Source organism: Drosophila hydei, unplaced genomic scaffold, assembly GCF_003285905.1.
Source record: "Drosophila hydei strain 15085-1641.00,03,60 unplaced genomic scaffold, DhydRS2 tig00008119-arrow-pilon, whole genome shotgun sequence".
Taxonomy (NCBI): domain Eukaryota; kingdom Metazoa; phylum Arthropoda; class Insecta; order Diptera; family Drosophilidae; genus Drosophila; species Drosophila hydei.
In genome coordinates, this window is record NW_022045830.1 from 3935512 (window position 1) to 3951940 (window position 16429).

General features: G+C 40.3%; 1 protein-coding gene across 1 annotated transcript; it reads right to left on the reverse strand.

Moving 5' to 3' along the window:
- Positions 1 to 514: 514 nt before the first annotated feature.
- LOC111597845 (transcription factor SOX-4) lies at positions 515 to 14557 on the reverse strand. Its single transcript, XM_023312754.2, has 3 exons — positions 14208 to 14557; positions 2561 to 2707; positions 515 to 2083 (listed from the first exon to the last, which is right to left on the reverse strand). Exons 1-3 carry the CDS (start codon positions 14393 to 14395, stop codon positions 841 to 843), a joined length of 1578 nt encoding a protein of 525 aa, XP_023168522.1. The 5' UTR covers positions 14396 to 14557; the 3' UTR covers positions 515 to 840.
- Positions 14558 to 16429: the final 1872 nt, after the last annotated feature.

The following is a 16429-nucleotide window of genomic DNA, read 5'->3' on the forward strand; positions in this document are numbered from 1 at the left end:
ACACACAAAGTACTTGTGGGAAAAAAGTAAAAATACAAATTTAAAGGCTAAATTCAACTATAAATGATTTATATATATTTTGTATATAACTTTTTTTTAAATTTAATAAACTACTCATATTTTATTAAAATAATTTTTAAATAGCTTACACACATTTATGTACATGTAACAGCAATTTAGAGCTAAGTTCAATTACCAATAAATATGGCTAATTGTATTAGAAAGGCAATTAAGGCTCACAGGGCGTATGTGCGATAAAAACACATAATACATAAATACATATACATAAATTTATTTCTATGTTGGCCAAATTGTTATACCCTTGAAATGTGCTTAGACTAAGTCCCTAGCTTTAACTCTTAAAATCAAGCAACTATTATACTAAAGGCGAATGCACATATTTCGCTCATGAATTTGCGATTGAACAAATAGAGATTTATATATACTCGTATGCAGCATCCGAATGTAACTCAAAAGAAAGCCAAGCCATCGATTCAATAATAATAAACTCCTCTGTCCCCCCTACCCCAATTTGGCTAACGAAAATGGTAGCCAATGCCATTTTCATATCAATTTTTTTCGCCCCCAAAACTGTCATGGCACAATGGTAACGATTTGCAAGTGGGAATGCTCGTAAATAGTGCTATGAATGTCGAGCATCGCTTGTGCATTCATCAATGATGGCCATTGGAGGCTGCATCTACAATTTGGCCATAAACGAGAATCGCTGCGATTAGCTTAAATTGCACAACATGCTCTGGCGATTGCACACACACACAATAAAGCAATAAACGAAAGCCATGGACTGCTCCCGTAAAGGTCAGCAGCAAATGAAGTAGCTTAGGGATTCACATAAGTGCCCCAAAGATGGTGTTGTTGTTGTTGCTGCTGCTGCGACAGCTGTTGCTGTTGCTCATGTTGCTGCTGCTGCTGCTGTTGCTGCTGCTGCTGCTGCTGCTGTGGGGATTCAGGCACATAGTGTGCATAGCCAATATTATTAGTCGCTGCCTGAGTCGGGTAGCTCATATGGTCGTAGTATGCGCTAGGGGAGGCCAGGCATTCGACGGGCTGGGAGCTGGCGCTGGAGCAGGCCGAAGACAGCGAGGCGGATGAGTTAAGCGGCGGCGAGTGTGCGGCCACAGCGGCGGGCGCGGTTGGCATATGCTGTTGCGTTAGGGGCAGCATTTGATCCATAAGATACTGGTCCATTTCCTTGGGATCAATGTCGACTGCCGCCGGCTTGCCCAAGTAATTTAGCGCTCCATTGGCGTGTGACGCTGTTGCCGCAGCGGCAGCTGGAAAGTTGCCACCGTTGTAGCCGTAGTTGGTGTAGCTGCCACGCGTGCCATAGCCATAGCCGCTGATATTCTCCAGAAAGTCCATCTCCTGTACACCGCCCACGCCCACGCCCACTCCGTTTCCATTCTGCGTAGTGTAGTTCAGCTCGCCCAGAGCAACGTATTCCCGACCCGCGTCGAGAAGCACGCCGTAGTCATTGTTGTTGCCGCTGCTCGGCTCGCTTAGCTGGCGCAGCAGCAGACTGTTAGCCGTCGGCTGCTTGGCCACACCCGTGTAGGGCGTGGCCGGCGGCGTCAGCGATGACATCGAGCTGGCCGTCGAGCACGGCGAGTCGAGCAGACCGCGCTCTGTTTCGCTGCCCAGCGCAAGGCCCTGCTCCAGCAGGCTGGCTGCGCAGGCGCTGTTCAGCGACTTCATGAATGCCTCATTGCTGAAGACGTCGGTGGTGTTGGTGGTGGCGTTGCTGTTGCTGCTGCTGTTATTGGTGGTGCACAAGCTAGAGCTGGCGCAGTTGCTGTTGGCTTTGCTCGTGCGACGCTGTGGTGCATGGCCGCTGGAGCTGCGTCGCGCAGTTGATGTCGTTGCTGTTGCGGCTGCTCCTGCTGCAGCTGTTGCTGGCGTAGCAGCAACTGTTGCTGCTGTGTTAGCTGCCTCCGATTGGGGCATGAGACGAGCCTTTTTGCGGCGTGGCTGGTATTTGTAGTCGGGATGCTCCTGTTTGTGCGTCATACGCAGCTTCTCGGCAAATTCCATGAACGGCTTCTTATCGCTATCCTTCAGATTTCTGCGAAAGAGAGAGGGGCAAAGGGAATGCGCAATCAGCGCTTTAATTTATGGCCACTTCCAGACAAATGTTCGCTTATTTATTGGTCTACAAATTGGTCGCCCAGTGACAGGCCGAGCGGCCTTCTAATTAACTCAAGGCGGATGCTTTGGCTCTGCACCCTTATCAGCGCATTCTCGACATTTCGACGCTCTTATCGCGCACCCGCTGAACTGTGAGATTTTAATTTCGAAACCGATTTGTTCTTACAAACAATGTGAAGACGACGCCGACATCTATCAAACACACGCATATATAAATGTATATATATTTATGAAAATTGTCATATTTAATTGCAGCTGAAATGCGAATAGCAAAGCTGTGGAGTTGCCACTGGGCGCTACCTAAGATATGAGCATGAGTTCAAAGGGCGATCAGCAAAAACATCTTTGATTTTAGTTGTCTAGTCTATCACAGTTCCCTCTGCTTGATACTCACTTCCACAGTTTGCCCAGCGACTTGCTCAGCTCAGAGTTTTGCAGATGTGGATATTGCTTGGACATGACGCGCCGTGCTGCTTGGGCCCAGACCATGAAAGCATTCATAGGTCGCTTGATGTGCTCCTTCTTGCGATCGGAGGGCGCTCTGAAAAGTTCAAGAAAGATGCAAAAAGTGAAATGAGTTTAAATGGCATATTTTATAAAAAGCTTTTGTTTTTGGCAAGTGCAAGTGCTTCACATTTACTTGACATTAATTACACGAGAAACAAACAACAACAAGAACAAAAAATTGCTTTGGAAAAGTGTTTTCCGTCGGTGGCGGCCGCCGTTGGCGATGGGAAATTCGCGAATTATGTCAAACTATAAATTGCAATTAAAACTTTTATTTGTCAGGGGAAAGCAACAGAAGCTGCGCCCAAGGCTAACAAACTTCTAGATTGCAGCAAGAACTTTATATTGACTCAAACAAACAAAAAAAACCAACAAGAGAGAACAAGATTGTGGGGAGTGCTGGACTAGGCTATACCCAAAAGTAAGTAAGGAGAAGAGGAAATGCCAAAGATGGATCATATATCAAATACACTCACAACTACTGACAGGCAGATGGAATAATAATTATTTATATATATATATGTATATATATATATACACACTCAATGAGCTAGAAGTAGCCAATATACCTTTTGTTACAAGTATATAAAAAGGAACGACAACAACAACCTGAAAAGGAACCACAGGATTGCAATGTCTGCAAATGGCTGCTGGAGTCATAGCAATGCCAAAAAGCTTAAATAGAAACGAATCACACAGTATATATAGCCAAATACAAATGAAATTTATTGTCAATGCTTTGTTATCATCTGCCGTCTATAGAAACCTATTCAAATTGTGAGGGGAATTGAAATCAAATGAATTCTATCAAAAGATTCGAAATGTGCAATTGGCTGTCATTTGGCTTGATGGCTAACATGACCTATATCGATTGTACAAGAAACTACAATTTGTTGGCCTTTCGTGTCACTCGGGCAGCATAACAACAAAATTAAGAAATATATGGTTTGCCACACGAATTCTCTCTCCTTCTCTTTGAGTATAACTTCACGAACAGACGAGTCCTGTGCAAAAATTGGTGACAAAGCTTAATTCACTTTTACCAAAGCAAACTTATGCACGCATGAGCATATACTTTATATACCAGTTTGCACACAAATGTGCTTATATTTGTATATATATTTATATATAAATTTATATATGTATATAGTCATATATGTGGTTGTATTCAAATAAATTATAGAAGCCAACAAACATTTTTGTATCTATTAGTTTTTCTTGCTCAAATTTATATGTATCTAAAAAATCATATATAAAGACTCGATAGTTTATATAAATTTTTATATTTTCCCCATTTTGAATATTCAAAAGTAATGATATTTCAAAAGTGATATTTAAGGTTTTTTACAATCCAATAAATCCTAATCCTAAATCCTTTCCAAAACAAGTTTAACAATTTTCAAAGACTAAAATAAATTTCAAATTTTTTTTATATATTTTAAAATGTGTAGTTAAGTTCCATAAATATGCCTCACCATGCAGTAAGTTTTGGCTTATATTAAAAATATTTTTCAAACTCTATTCAATATAATATTATAACACATTCGAATTTCATACTATACCAATAATAGTAAAGTATCTAAAGTATCTACTAGTCTGTCACGCACGACATGTGTAAGCGCCATTGCGATTTAGCATGTTAGGCAAAACAAAAAAAAAAACAAGAGAGAAAAAGTGAATATAAAAGATACTTTCCGAAACAAATTCAATCAAAGACATAGGCGTGACAGGTGGGCGTTGGATATAGGTTGCCTCTGCACGGATTACTTTTATATAGTGTGCTCGTTTCATGTATATTGAATTATTTATCCTAAATAAACATGAGCTGGCAACAGATTTTACTAGCTGAGGCAATGAATTTCGATTGTCGTTGCTTTCAGCTAGAGCACAGTGTGTGTGAGTAGTGTGGGGGTGTGTGTGTGTGCTGTATCTACACAGGTGCAAATTTGTGCCTAACAGCATTTTGCGGCTCGGCTGGCACAGTTCTTGGCTTTAATCAAAGCAATTCAATGAGTAAACAGAGCACAAAATAAAAGTCCAAGTCCAACAGAGAGCAACTCCCAGCCAAGTGGTAAATAAACATTATTTTAACTAAGCGAAAGTAGGCAACGTTGCCGAATATTTATGCGAGTTCTTACTCTGAATAAATGAGCTGCCTTTGTAGCTAGTTAAGTAAAATAACAGTTCTTCAATTTGAGTTTATTTTATTTACATTAAAACTTGAACCACTTCGCATTCCAATTTAATACAGTAAGAGATTCGTGATTGAAAGCGAAGAATGTTAAATTTAAATTATCTTTGAGAGAGCGTTCTCAAGATAATATACTGCACATGGTAGAGTAAATACCGTAAAGTTGAATTTAACTTCTGGCTATGACGCTTAACTAAACTAACTAAGTCAGTCTGTTTCATCAATTCATCTGCCTTTAAGATATCTTGGTATAACATGGTTTTCTCTTAACTTTGGCCTGAACTAAGTAGGAGCTGAAAATGTATAATAGCTATACTCATCACAGGCCTTTCAGAGTCTGTTTACTCCATCATATTGTTAAAGAGAAACAATGGAGAAGCCATTTAATTTAAAAGCAAAAGAAGTCGAAAAAGACTCTTCACACTGAGCTAATCAAATCAGCTAGTACTCAAGTTTGCCCCTCATTTAGGGGCCAAATGCTTCACCTACGCGGAACAATAGCAAGTCTAGTCTTACACCTGTTCATATAAAACTCTAGTACTTGATTGGATTACAATTACAAAAGATAATTAAGGATAAAAATAAAAATAAAATATAACTAAGCCAAACTTCTACACAACAGCCTTATTTTCGATCCGTTTCAAAGAAAGTTTTCATAAAAGTAAATACAACAAAGTGGTTAATCATAATACCAGAAGATGTAGATATATATCTATATACATTTTTATAGACACACACACATATGAAAGTATATATAATCCTTATTGAAATTTAACTCTCATAAAAAATTCTTTTTAAACTTTTGCCTTTATGGAAATTTGTTCAATACGTTTGAAATCAGCTTTAAGCAAAACAAAAAAGAGTTGAGTAACTGTTGCTGAGGTGCAGAGCAACAGTGTTTCTATGTGTGTGTGTGTGTGTGTGTGTGTATAAGAGTTCATATGTATATGTGTGCTTAGGGCTGCTCACATCCTCTGTGCCATGCTGCTGCGCACTGCCTGGGCTTAATTACAACAACTCGAGCTCGAGTTGGAGCTTATTAAGCGATTAAAAACGCGCAGACCGGAGGCCAAATGGCGGTTCAGTTGGACAACGAGTGAGCGACGGGCAGAGTGAAGCGGCAGCTGGGCGGGAGATGGCAGGCGGGAAGCTGCTTATCTGTAGCTGGTATCGTCGCGCCCCCCAGACGCGCTCCCACCTTCCCCTTGCAACCCGTCAAAAATGACGCACAACAAGTGCATGTATGTGTGTGTGTGTGTGTGTAGTCAGCTCTCACGCTTGACAGCACGCTAATCAGAATCAAGTGATGTTCGTTTTGCAGCAAAAGTTGCTCCCAACGCCAGTTCCGAGCACTTGGCAACTCGAGCACGTCTTCATTATGTTTTGCTCTTGTTGCTGTTCTTGTTGTTGTTCTTGTCTTTATTGTTGTTGCATTTGGAGATGCGCAAATCTCATTAAGTGATATCTTCAAGTGGCCCGTTAGCTGCGCGCTGCATATGAAAAATGAGCAATTTTTTTTCCGTTTGTTGTTGCACATGCCAAAGTTGTTGTTGCTGCATCTTTTTTATCAGCAATGGACCATTTGCTGCTTTTGTTATTAAAGCACACACACGCACACACACAGCTACACGCAAACAAATTGAAAATTATTCAAGCCCAAATATTTACTGTAAATACACAATTTACATTTTCCATTTTCCACTCTTTTCACTATTCAATTTGTAAGCGAGCGTAAAGAAAAACCAATGCGACTACAAATGCAGCCAATTAGCAACGTCTCACAGCGATTTTCACAAGTTCAACAAATATGAATTGTATCTTACAGATACAACAAAAAAATGCGTGTCAACAAATTGCAGTCGACAGCAACGTCGCAGCCGACGCCGACGACGCCCGCGACTGCAGTTGCTTGTGTTTGCTTAGGCAGCGCTGCCCATCAATTTCCCACGCAGCCAGCGCCGCTTTTACGACACTTTTTATTTTGTTGGAATATTTCTCACTTTTTTTAAACACTTTTGCGCCACATTCAAATGCCGAACGGATGCTGGCCCCACACCCCGCACCCCTACTCCAGCCCTGCTCTCCCCATCTGTCTATTTGCTCGTTTTTATTTCGCTCGAAAACGAAAACAGTCGAAAAAATATCAAGTTGGTCAAACATTGCGAGCCACTGATAAGCTGATAAGGCAATAGTTGAACAGTTGCATGACGACTCATCTGCCTGCCCCTCCGCAAACGCACACACACAGCTACAGCTACAGCTACCGTGAGAGTTGCAAGCGCGATGCGCATTTGAAGTTTACTCAGCTTTTGTTGTGACAAGAGCCAGCAGCAGCAGCAGCAGCAACAAAAAAAGCAACAACCGCAACCACATTCAAGGTCTCGTAGTGGCTGTTGCTGCTGCTGTTTGTGATGTGACTGCGGCCTCGCATCTTGCTATTGACATTGAGCGGCATTCTAAGAATAATGTCGTCTTATTTGGGGCAGGTTGCGGAAGGAACTGCAGGCGCAACAGCTGAAAGGAGCAACAGCCGCAGCCGCAGCAACATCAACATCCACAGCAGCAGCAGCAGCCGACTTTAACCCAAATTCCTCTGAAATAGCTAAAAAAATAAAATAACAATTCAAATTTCAGCTAGATTTCCTTGAAATCCTACGCCTTAAATTAAATTGAAATTGCATTTCTCAGTATAAGCTAAATTTAGAGGAAAACTCTGAATTAAATTTTCCAAAAAACACAATTGAAAATCAATCAAAAAGCGAATTTTAAATAACACAATTTAAATATCACACAGAGCTGAAATATTGTTAGATATTTTGAAGAAAATTTCCTGAGAATATGTCAGTGCATATGAAATTTTCCACAGCATTTAAAAATATAAATTTCTCTCGAAGCTGCATTTTTCATTTATTTTATGTTTTTGCGAACCTTGAACTTTCCATATCATTAGCTTGGCATCCAATATTTTCAGCCTTATACGCAATTCCGAAAGCTTTTACTTTTCATATGAAGCATGGCGCGTATATTCGCCGTTGCCTCAGATCTCCTCGTCCTGCTGCACAGTTGAAGGCCCGCTTTTTCGCTGCTTGTTTTTCAATTTCCAAGTCAATTTATTTTTACAGCCAGTCGTCGACGACGCACTTGAGCCGCGGCAAGAGCCGCCCAAGAGGATGCGACCATCAGTGACCAGGGCACGCATAGAATACACTTTCAATGGGGGTCGGATCGCAGGGTAAGAGGGGGATGGAGAGGGGGAGTTGGGGGGTTAAGCACTCTCGGTCTGCCACTCACAACTACGCAATGAAGAGCGACACTTTAAGTGCCCGAGTTCGGACCGAAACCGAAGCAAACTTGTTAAATGCTCTGCTAGTTGTTGTTGCTCTTGTTGCTGCTGCTGTTGTTGCTTTCAATTATTTGAAGGAGTACACAGCATCGATGATATGCGATATGGCTTGATATGTCTCTGACATTGTTGTTTGCCTTTCGAAATGTCCTGCTGCCTAAAAAGCACTAGCCAACACCAACAGACTTTCAATTGGGAACTGTTGGACTTTTCTAATATGAATGTCAACGGTAATGGTAATGCTAATGTTAATGGTAGTGTTAAATATAATGTAAATGTTATTGTTAATTATAATAATAATGATTATATTAAAGATAATGATAATGAGTAAGATATTGAAAATAAAAATAAAAATAAAAATGATGACAATGACAATGACAATGACAATGACAATGACAATGTCAATGATAATGACAATGACAATGACAATGACAATGACAATGACAATGACAATGACAATGACAATGACAATGACAATGAATAATAATAATGAATAATAAATATTAAATATTAAATATTAAATATTAAATATTAAAATTGTTATTTTATTTGTTATTATTTTATTCGAATATCCGTTTCACTGCATAGACATTTCTTGTAAGACAGTGTAGCAGATATATATAGCTTTTGGTTAGTCTATATAGGTCGGAAATTGCTTAAATTGAACTTTGCTTTGCAGTTTTGTCGCCCAAAATGCTTGAAACCACGTCGTGTTGGCACTTGAGCAGCATATGTTCATGTCACCCAAGAACTGCGACATGGCCAATATTAGATGCTAGTAGAATGGCACACACACACACATATACACACATACACACACCAGAAGGACATCAAATGCTTCACCCTTTACCCTTTCCAGCTGTCAATTTGCTTGCATTTTCGGACAAAATAGGTGCTCCAATTTTTATGCTCACATTTTTGGTGTTAAGCATTTTATGAAATTTTAAAAAGCAAATAAAACATATATATATAGACAATGTGAATGTGTATGTGTGTGTGTATATGTTAAAATGAGTCGCTTGTCAACTCGATATTCCACTTCATTTGCCGCTGTGCAGCGGCTGGCTTTACATTCAAATCCCAGCAATCTGTGTGCGTGTGGGCGTTTATTACCAGCTCCCAGATCCCATTGTCACGCACCTGTGCCTGGTCTCTGGTCATAAAACCGCCGACACAGCCCCTGGCGGCCATTTTGGCAAGCAACCCACGCGGCGAGCAAAAACCAAACAACACGACAAAGTGTTGCTGGCGTGAGATGCCATAAGGATATGAACGTATGTGTGTCTGTGTGTGTGTTAGGGCAACATTTTGTAAATTTACTTGCAAACAATTTGGGTACCTGAAAGCTGGCAAAACTGAAGAGCCGAAACACTGGGGAGCTCTGCTCGGCTGCCAGACCGAGTGAATGTGGGCTCCAAAAGTTTAGGCAGGGCCGTTGCGGTTATGAGTACCGCAAAGAAGCTAAGCAACGGCCAACGGCCAACGGCATCAGACCAGAGCAGAGCACCACCCAACCACACCACTCATACCAGTTGGAGCAATCGCAGCACCCGCATCCACCAGCACCTACAACAGCCGCAAAATCAATATTTATCTTGTAAGCCGTACGTGTGTCTGGCTGGCGCTATTGTTGTTGTCCAAATAGACAGCGAGTCGGGTCCTGGCAACAGGAGTTCCCTGTCAGCAGCGCCAGGACCCGCACTCTGGACGCAAGCGGCCAAAGACTGCCATGAAAATCGAATGTACAGCTATTGAAACAGCTGTGTATTGTTTATACGATTGAAAACATATTTCCCTTTCACTTTTTGCTTGTCCAAAGTGAGCAGAACGGAGATCGAAAAACTTTGCTAAAGACCAAAAATATTTCACTATTTTTTTGCTTTGAATCTAAACGAAAAAATACAATTTGGCTTGCAAAACAAAAATTTTTGATCATATTTAGAGTAACAAAATGAAAAATGAAAAAATGTTTTAAGTTCATATATTTTTGAAGAGAAAGTGGAAAATATATTAAAATTATCATTTTATATAAAAAAACAAATGAATAAGCTTAGCTTAGCCTTAGAGATGAAAGACCAACTCTTAGCAACTAGTCTCTCGCGAGAGCAAATAAATTTATCATTTTTTTTCTAATTTAATTTCCCATCACATTCTTAGGCGTTTCATCAGCAAAGAGTTTCCCAAGCTTCGCGTAACTAAATATGTCTATTCAAAATTTTGTGTTATGTGAACAACGTTTTTGACGTGATATGTGTCAATGTTGTGTGGATTGATTGGTCGCGTTGGACACGCCCCATTTTTGGCTCACATGCGAGTCTGAAATGTTGGTTTAGGCGAGATCCGTATGTTGTGCATGTAAATTGACTGGGCGGCTAAGCGCACCCCAAAAAAAAAACTAAAAAAATAAACAAAAAAAACAAGAAAAAAAGGAAAAGCAAAAGAAAAAGCAAAGGAAAAGAAACTTAGTCCACGATGATATCAGTGCCCGGCGGACACCCCACCTGGTGGTAGTTGGCTGCTTTGATAACTCAACGAAGGCAGATAAGCAATAAATTATTTATAACGTCGCCGCCGAAGCATAACCGAAGTCCTCTTATCTAATCGTCGTGTAAATACACTTAGAGACGCGCATAAAAAGTGAAGAAATTAAAGCTATTCCCTCAAAAAGGGGTTCAAATGCTACAAATGGGGTGCATGGGGTGATATGCGATATGATATAAATATATTTATAAATATATATACATATTTAAAGAGCGCGGAAAGCGACAATAAAGTTATGCCTACGAGGGCAGGGGCTGGGTTAGTAGTCAGGCAGAGGCAGGGCAAGCGAAATTGCGACTCGCGACTCGCGACTTGCGATTTGCGATGATAAAGGCAAGCGCCAATCATCGAGCTTCTCAAGTGTTTGTCACATTTATTTCTACTATTATTATTTTTTTTTCTGATATTTTATTTCTAATATGCTTAGGTTCAAATCACCTTTTTTTGTGGTGATTCACGCTATGAACAATTTTTGGACACACGAGTTTGTGGTTTGCGCTCGAGGCGCTATAAAAGTTGAGCTGCGGCTGCGGCAGCGGCAAAGATCACATCTGAGTCTTTTAATAACGATATTATTTTATCTACCTGTTTGTCGTTTTATAACACTTGCATTTCAGGTTCGCATCATAAACAAGCATTAAGTATTCAAAAAAATTATTTTCGTCCAAAATAATCAAACGATAGGCAGTAAAAATAGTCACAAGAAAATAGACAAATCTGAAATATTTTTTATTATTTTTACTAATCAAGTTTTGATGTATATTTCCTTAAATATGTTTGCTCTTAACTTTTCCTTAAACACAAAAATCTTTTGGTCTACAAATCAGATTAAATCTAGCTAAGATCCCAGTTATATATTTAAGCAGTTAGCAAAAGGTTCATTAAGACCTTCTATAACTTATAGCCTATGTAGTATGACATTGGATACTTCTGAACAAGTATTTGCTACCGCAAACATATAATTCCCTCATAAGTACATAGAGCTGCGCCCTACCCCCTTGGGCCTATACGACCCTGCATGGGCTTTTTTTTAAAGCGACTTAAAGCAAAAGCAAGCAGGCGTAGATAAACAGAGTCGGGCCGTAGTTGAGGGGTTGGGTCTGGCTCTGGCTTGGGGACTGGCAGAGGAGCTCTAAGCGCAGCCGTTACGTAGCGCAGATAAAGGCAACGGGTTGCCCGCCTCCTACTCGTCATATCCTTGTGCAAACACACACGTGTTCTTGACAGCGATTGCGCTTTTGCAACAATAAACACAACACGTAGTCCAAGGATGTTGCTTGTTTGCGACCAGCTGAGCGCACGTAGCTGATAAGCGACCAAAATTACAGTGGACTGTCGCTACGTCGAATGCTCGGTAATTAGAGCAAAGTTAGCGCCTTTATAGTACCTCAGATACTTGTAGGACAATCGGCAATCTAATCCTAGTCTTTATTACACAATCTTCTTCTTCTCTCGTCTCATTAGGCCACATATTTATGCAGCCTGTCGAGAGTGTGGTGTGGCAGCTAATCATACGAGTTGCCAGCTGATAAATGCTCGGCAAATACTCAAAGAGCGCTGCTGGTGGTGCTGCTGGTGCTGCTGGTGCTGCTGTTGACCGTTACACAGGAGCACAGGGATCAGAGAGAGAAGGCCGCCAGGTCTTTCTCACGACTCGCGTTGGCGCCAGCGACTTGGCTTGTTGCACTTGCCACATTTGTCATTCGGCTTCAAGTGACAACTGCGACTGTCTCGAATCGTGTGCTTCCACTGGATTTGGCATTATTTTCACACACGTCTACACCTGCACAGCCCCAAAGGGGGCAGCCCCTACTCGTCCCCTCCTGCTCCTCCCCCTGGCTGTCTGGGCAGCTTGTTAGCAGTTAACATCTTTATGCTAAAAACATATTTATTCGCTTTTTATGCCTGAATTGATTTGTCGTCTTCATTTTGAACGTGTTTCGTCTGCTCCCCCGTTTTCACTGTATTTTCTATACCAACTGAACCCTATAGATATATATATATATATATATATATATATAAGTGTATGTATGTGAGCTACTACCATGTGTTAAGATGTGTAAATTCAGTTCACATATTTACATATGCCAACGTATTCCCAAACGTTTCGTTTCTTCTTTTACACTTTTTGCCTTTGCGGTTCGCCAAGTTTGTTTATCCATTTAAATAAAAAAACAACAACAATAACAACCGCAAGCTCATAAAATTGTGCTAATCAGCGACGAGAAGAGCGCCACGCTTAGTCATTCATAAATGCTTCGATTCCAGGTTATCCACATCACAAGACTTCCACTATAGAAACCGCTTGGGCCACATGAACTAGGACATGTTTCTGGCGGCTTAAACTAAGACATAATCGAATATAAGTCAATTTGTGCTGAAAAGGTTTCTCTTTAAAGTTTTTATAGATTTTCAATTTGCTACTGAACAATAGTGAAACTTCTTAAAACTTCTTCTTCCTTCATACATGTGGATAAGTCTAAAGATTTTTGAATATATAATATATATTTAATAGATTTATATATATTTTAAATATATCTTAGATATATATCTGGACGATAAGAAATAAATATCGTATAATATCTGGAATAGCTGGAATGGATACATTTGATATATTATATATCCTTATTAACACAGTTCCTAGTTTTCTTTGCTCAAAAGCCTAACAAATAATTCTTATATGAATCATATTATTGTAGTTCAAACATTCTTTGAGACCGCTATAATAAAATAATCAGATAAGAAATACCATACATTAAAGTAACTTTCATATGAAACACTCCATTTATTCTTCAATATACCAAATAATATTCTGAATGATGTGAAACACTCTGATAGCTGTATTAGAGCAATAGAAAGCCTTCTGATTTTACTCACTTTAATAAGTCTAGAAAAACTATTCCAATATTTAAATTTGCTAGCATTTTTTGTGAAATTAAGATTATACACAACTTAGCCAATCGATCTTCCTGCTGACTGTAATATAAAAACCCAATTCAATTCGTTGTCAGTGGAAGCGGAAAGTCTGTCAAGGAATTATAGCCATATCGATTATGACGATTATCTTATCAATTGTAAAGCTTTTGAGGAAGTTACACTTGAGAGATTATGAGCTCAAAAGACCCAAGAACTTGTTGATCAAGTGTGATCACTAGTTACTGTTGTATCGATATAGATTTATAGAGATATAGATATTTATCGATATACATGATCGATAAATGATCATGAAATCTTGAGTCTCGAAATCTTGAAATTTTGAATCTAAAAATGTAGTTAGCTAAAACTTCAGACTTAAAGCTTAAATTGCCATAAAAATATTTTATAAAAAAAAATAATTTTGATCAGAAATAAAGGATTTTATATAAGTGTTTCAAATATCATAAATTCAGGCATAATTTTTTGGGTCTCCAAACTAGATCTAAAAACAAAATTTCCAGTTGATCAGCTAACTTGACTTACTTGGCAGAGGCCTGCACCAGATTCCAGTCGTAACCCTCCAGGACCTTCATGACGGCGCTGGTGATGCGCTCATCCTCCTTGCGTCCACCTTGGCCGGCGGCGCGTTTCTGCTCGGCCTTCAGTGCATAGTTGGCCAGGACCAAAGTCTCCACGGGCTTGGCGCGTTCCGCATTCGAATCGGCGCTCATTTCGCTCAACAGTTTGCCGACGGCTGCGCGGCTTTCCTCAAAGATACAAAGCTCGAGATACAGATACAGTTATAGATACAGATACAGCTACAGTTAGAGATGCACGGATCACCCAGAGACTTGGACAGACACCCACACAGCTGGCGAGGCGACGCGACGCGACTGACAAGCAAACTGCGACTGATCTGCGCCTGCCGACTGCTCGGCTCTCGAGTGTGCGATCGTCGGCTCGGCTCGACTCGGCGATCGGCTGGAGATAAGCTCAAGACGCCGTTGGTTGGCTACTCGTCGCACTGGAGCTGACGATCCGCGGCGGGGGCGCGCACATAAAAATCGCGGTACGCGTGTAAACATTAACATGTTCATGTGAAATTAGGTGGCCCCAGCCACGCATCCAGAGCAGGGGCCAAAGGGGGCAGCGATCGAGTGACAGTTGAAAGAAAAGAAAGGGAGGGGGAGAGAGAGGAGAGAGTGGAAAGAAACGTACAGAAATTAGTAGACACTTTACAACCACATGTGGATTTATGGCACCTCGACAAAGAGCGGGTGCGAGGGCCGAGCCAGGGCGACGCTGCTGGCCACTTGTTGCAGCTGCATTTGAGGCAACACAGCGAATAGATGCGCGCCAAGGATAAAGGATCGTTAGATGCATAAGAGAGAGGCTAAAAACGGGTAGCCTTTAGAAGAACCGAATTAGTGAGTATATAATCAAGCAAGGAACTTTGTTTATGGATATTTGACTTCAATATTTAATATGTTTATAGCTGGCAACATTTACTGCTACTCTTCGTGCTTGGCTTGGCATAAATTGGCTGTGCTGCAAGCCTTCTCCATATGTTGCTCAATCTTTATGGCCTTAGCTGTAAAGCAGTCAGTTAATTAGTAAGCAAACTTTTAATCAAACTTACTAAACAGTTTGTATTCCCAAAATAGAAGAGCTTTTGACAGCTGAAGTTTATTTTTGTTATGGATAAATATTGAAAAATTGATTGAGAACTCAGGTTCTTTGAGCTCTTGATCAATTCTTCTAATATTTATTTTAGCTTGGCTAAGATCAAATAGCAAACAAGTAACATTAATGCTTGGTCCTAAGACAGTTGAGTCTCGCTTGGTGGAGGAGTTAGCAAGGAGCCAGCTGGGAGTCTGCTGTAAGTTAACTGCTTTAGATCCACAGAAAAGAGTCTCCAAGACTTTAGCAACAATATAGTATACTCGATATGCCATGTGCCCAATGGGGCGTAGTCATTTCTACTATATCTGTTTGATCTTGGGTTGGCAACGCGAGCTCCGAATTTCCAAATTTAAAGTCTCTGGTTTCAATAGACCGACGCAGTGTGCACAAAACCAATATACTCTTTCAGTTCGTGAAGGAGCATAACTGGTCAACAGTCTGTCAATCAGTAACTCAATCACTCTTAGCACTCTCAGCTAAGACTGTGTTAAACCTCAAACTGAGTCTGGTGAGTTGCCACAAAGTTGAAGCAAAATTGAAGCGAATCAAATTAATTAAGACTCCTTGAACAAGAGTCAAGAACCAAAGACTCAGATATATTTGAGCTATAAATGGAACTAAAGTAAATATTAAATCTATCAAAAACAAATAATTTTCCCTCTTCGGACTTCAAATGTATTTTAAGAAGAGACGAATCAAATCCAATACAAAATTTGCTTAAGCTGAAGTTAAAGAAGAGGGAACTAGGCTTCAGGCTAGTTATGTATTCATGCCACCAACTACTTTATCTATTTATAGATATACTCGGAGATAATCAATATGATTTGAAAGACCTACGGCTTGCTTTGGTCAACGTCTTTGCCATTTTATCTACATTGGCTGGAATAATAGCTTTGGGCCAAGAGATTATAAGCCACGTTTATCTGTTCTTATGCCTACATCTATATTTGAGCTCGACATAGTTGAAAACGCGACCATAGAATACGACATCGTAAAAATCACAAATCTTAAACGTGAAGAATAACTCTGTCGAAACTAGATGCTATTCATTTCATGGCCATAAAAAGAATCGATGCGCCTTT

Bases quoted from the DNA above. Each gene is read 5' to 3' on its own strand.
- LOC111597845 (XM_023312754.2), bottom strand. From the start codon at position 14,395: ATGAGCGCCGATTCGAATGCGGAACGCGCCAAGCCCGTGGAGACTTTG. The intron at 2,708-14,207 runs GTAAGTCAAGTT...TGAACTTTTCAG, and splicing joins CTGGTGCAGGCCTCTGCCAA to AGCGCCCTCCGATCGCAAGA. The intron at 2,084-2,560 runs GTGAGTATCAAG...TCTCTTTCGCAG, and splicing joins TCGCTGGGCAAACTGTGGAA to AAATCTGAAGGATAGCGATA.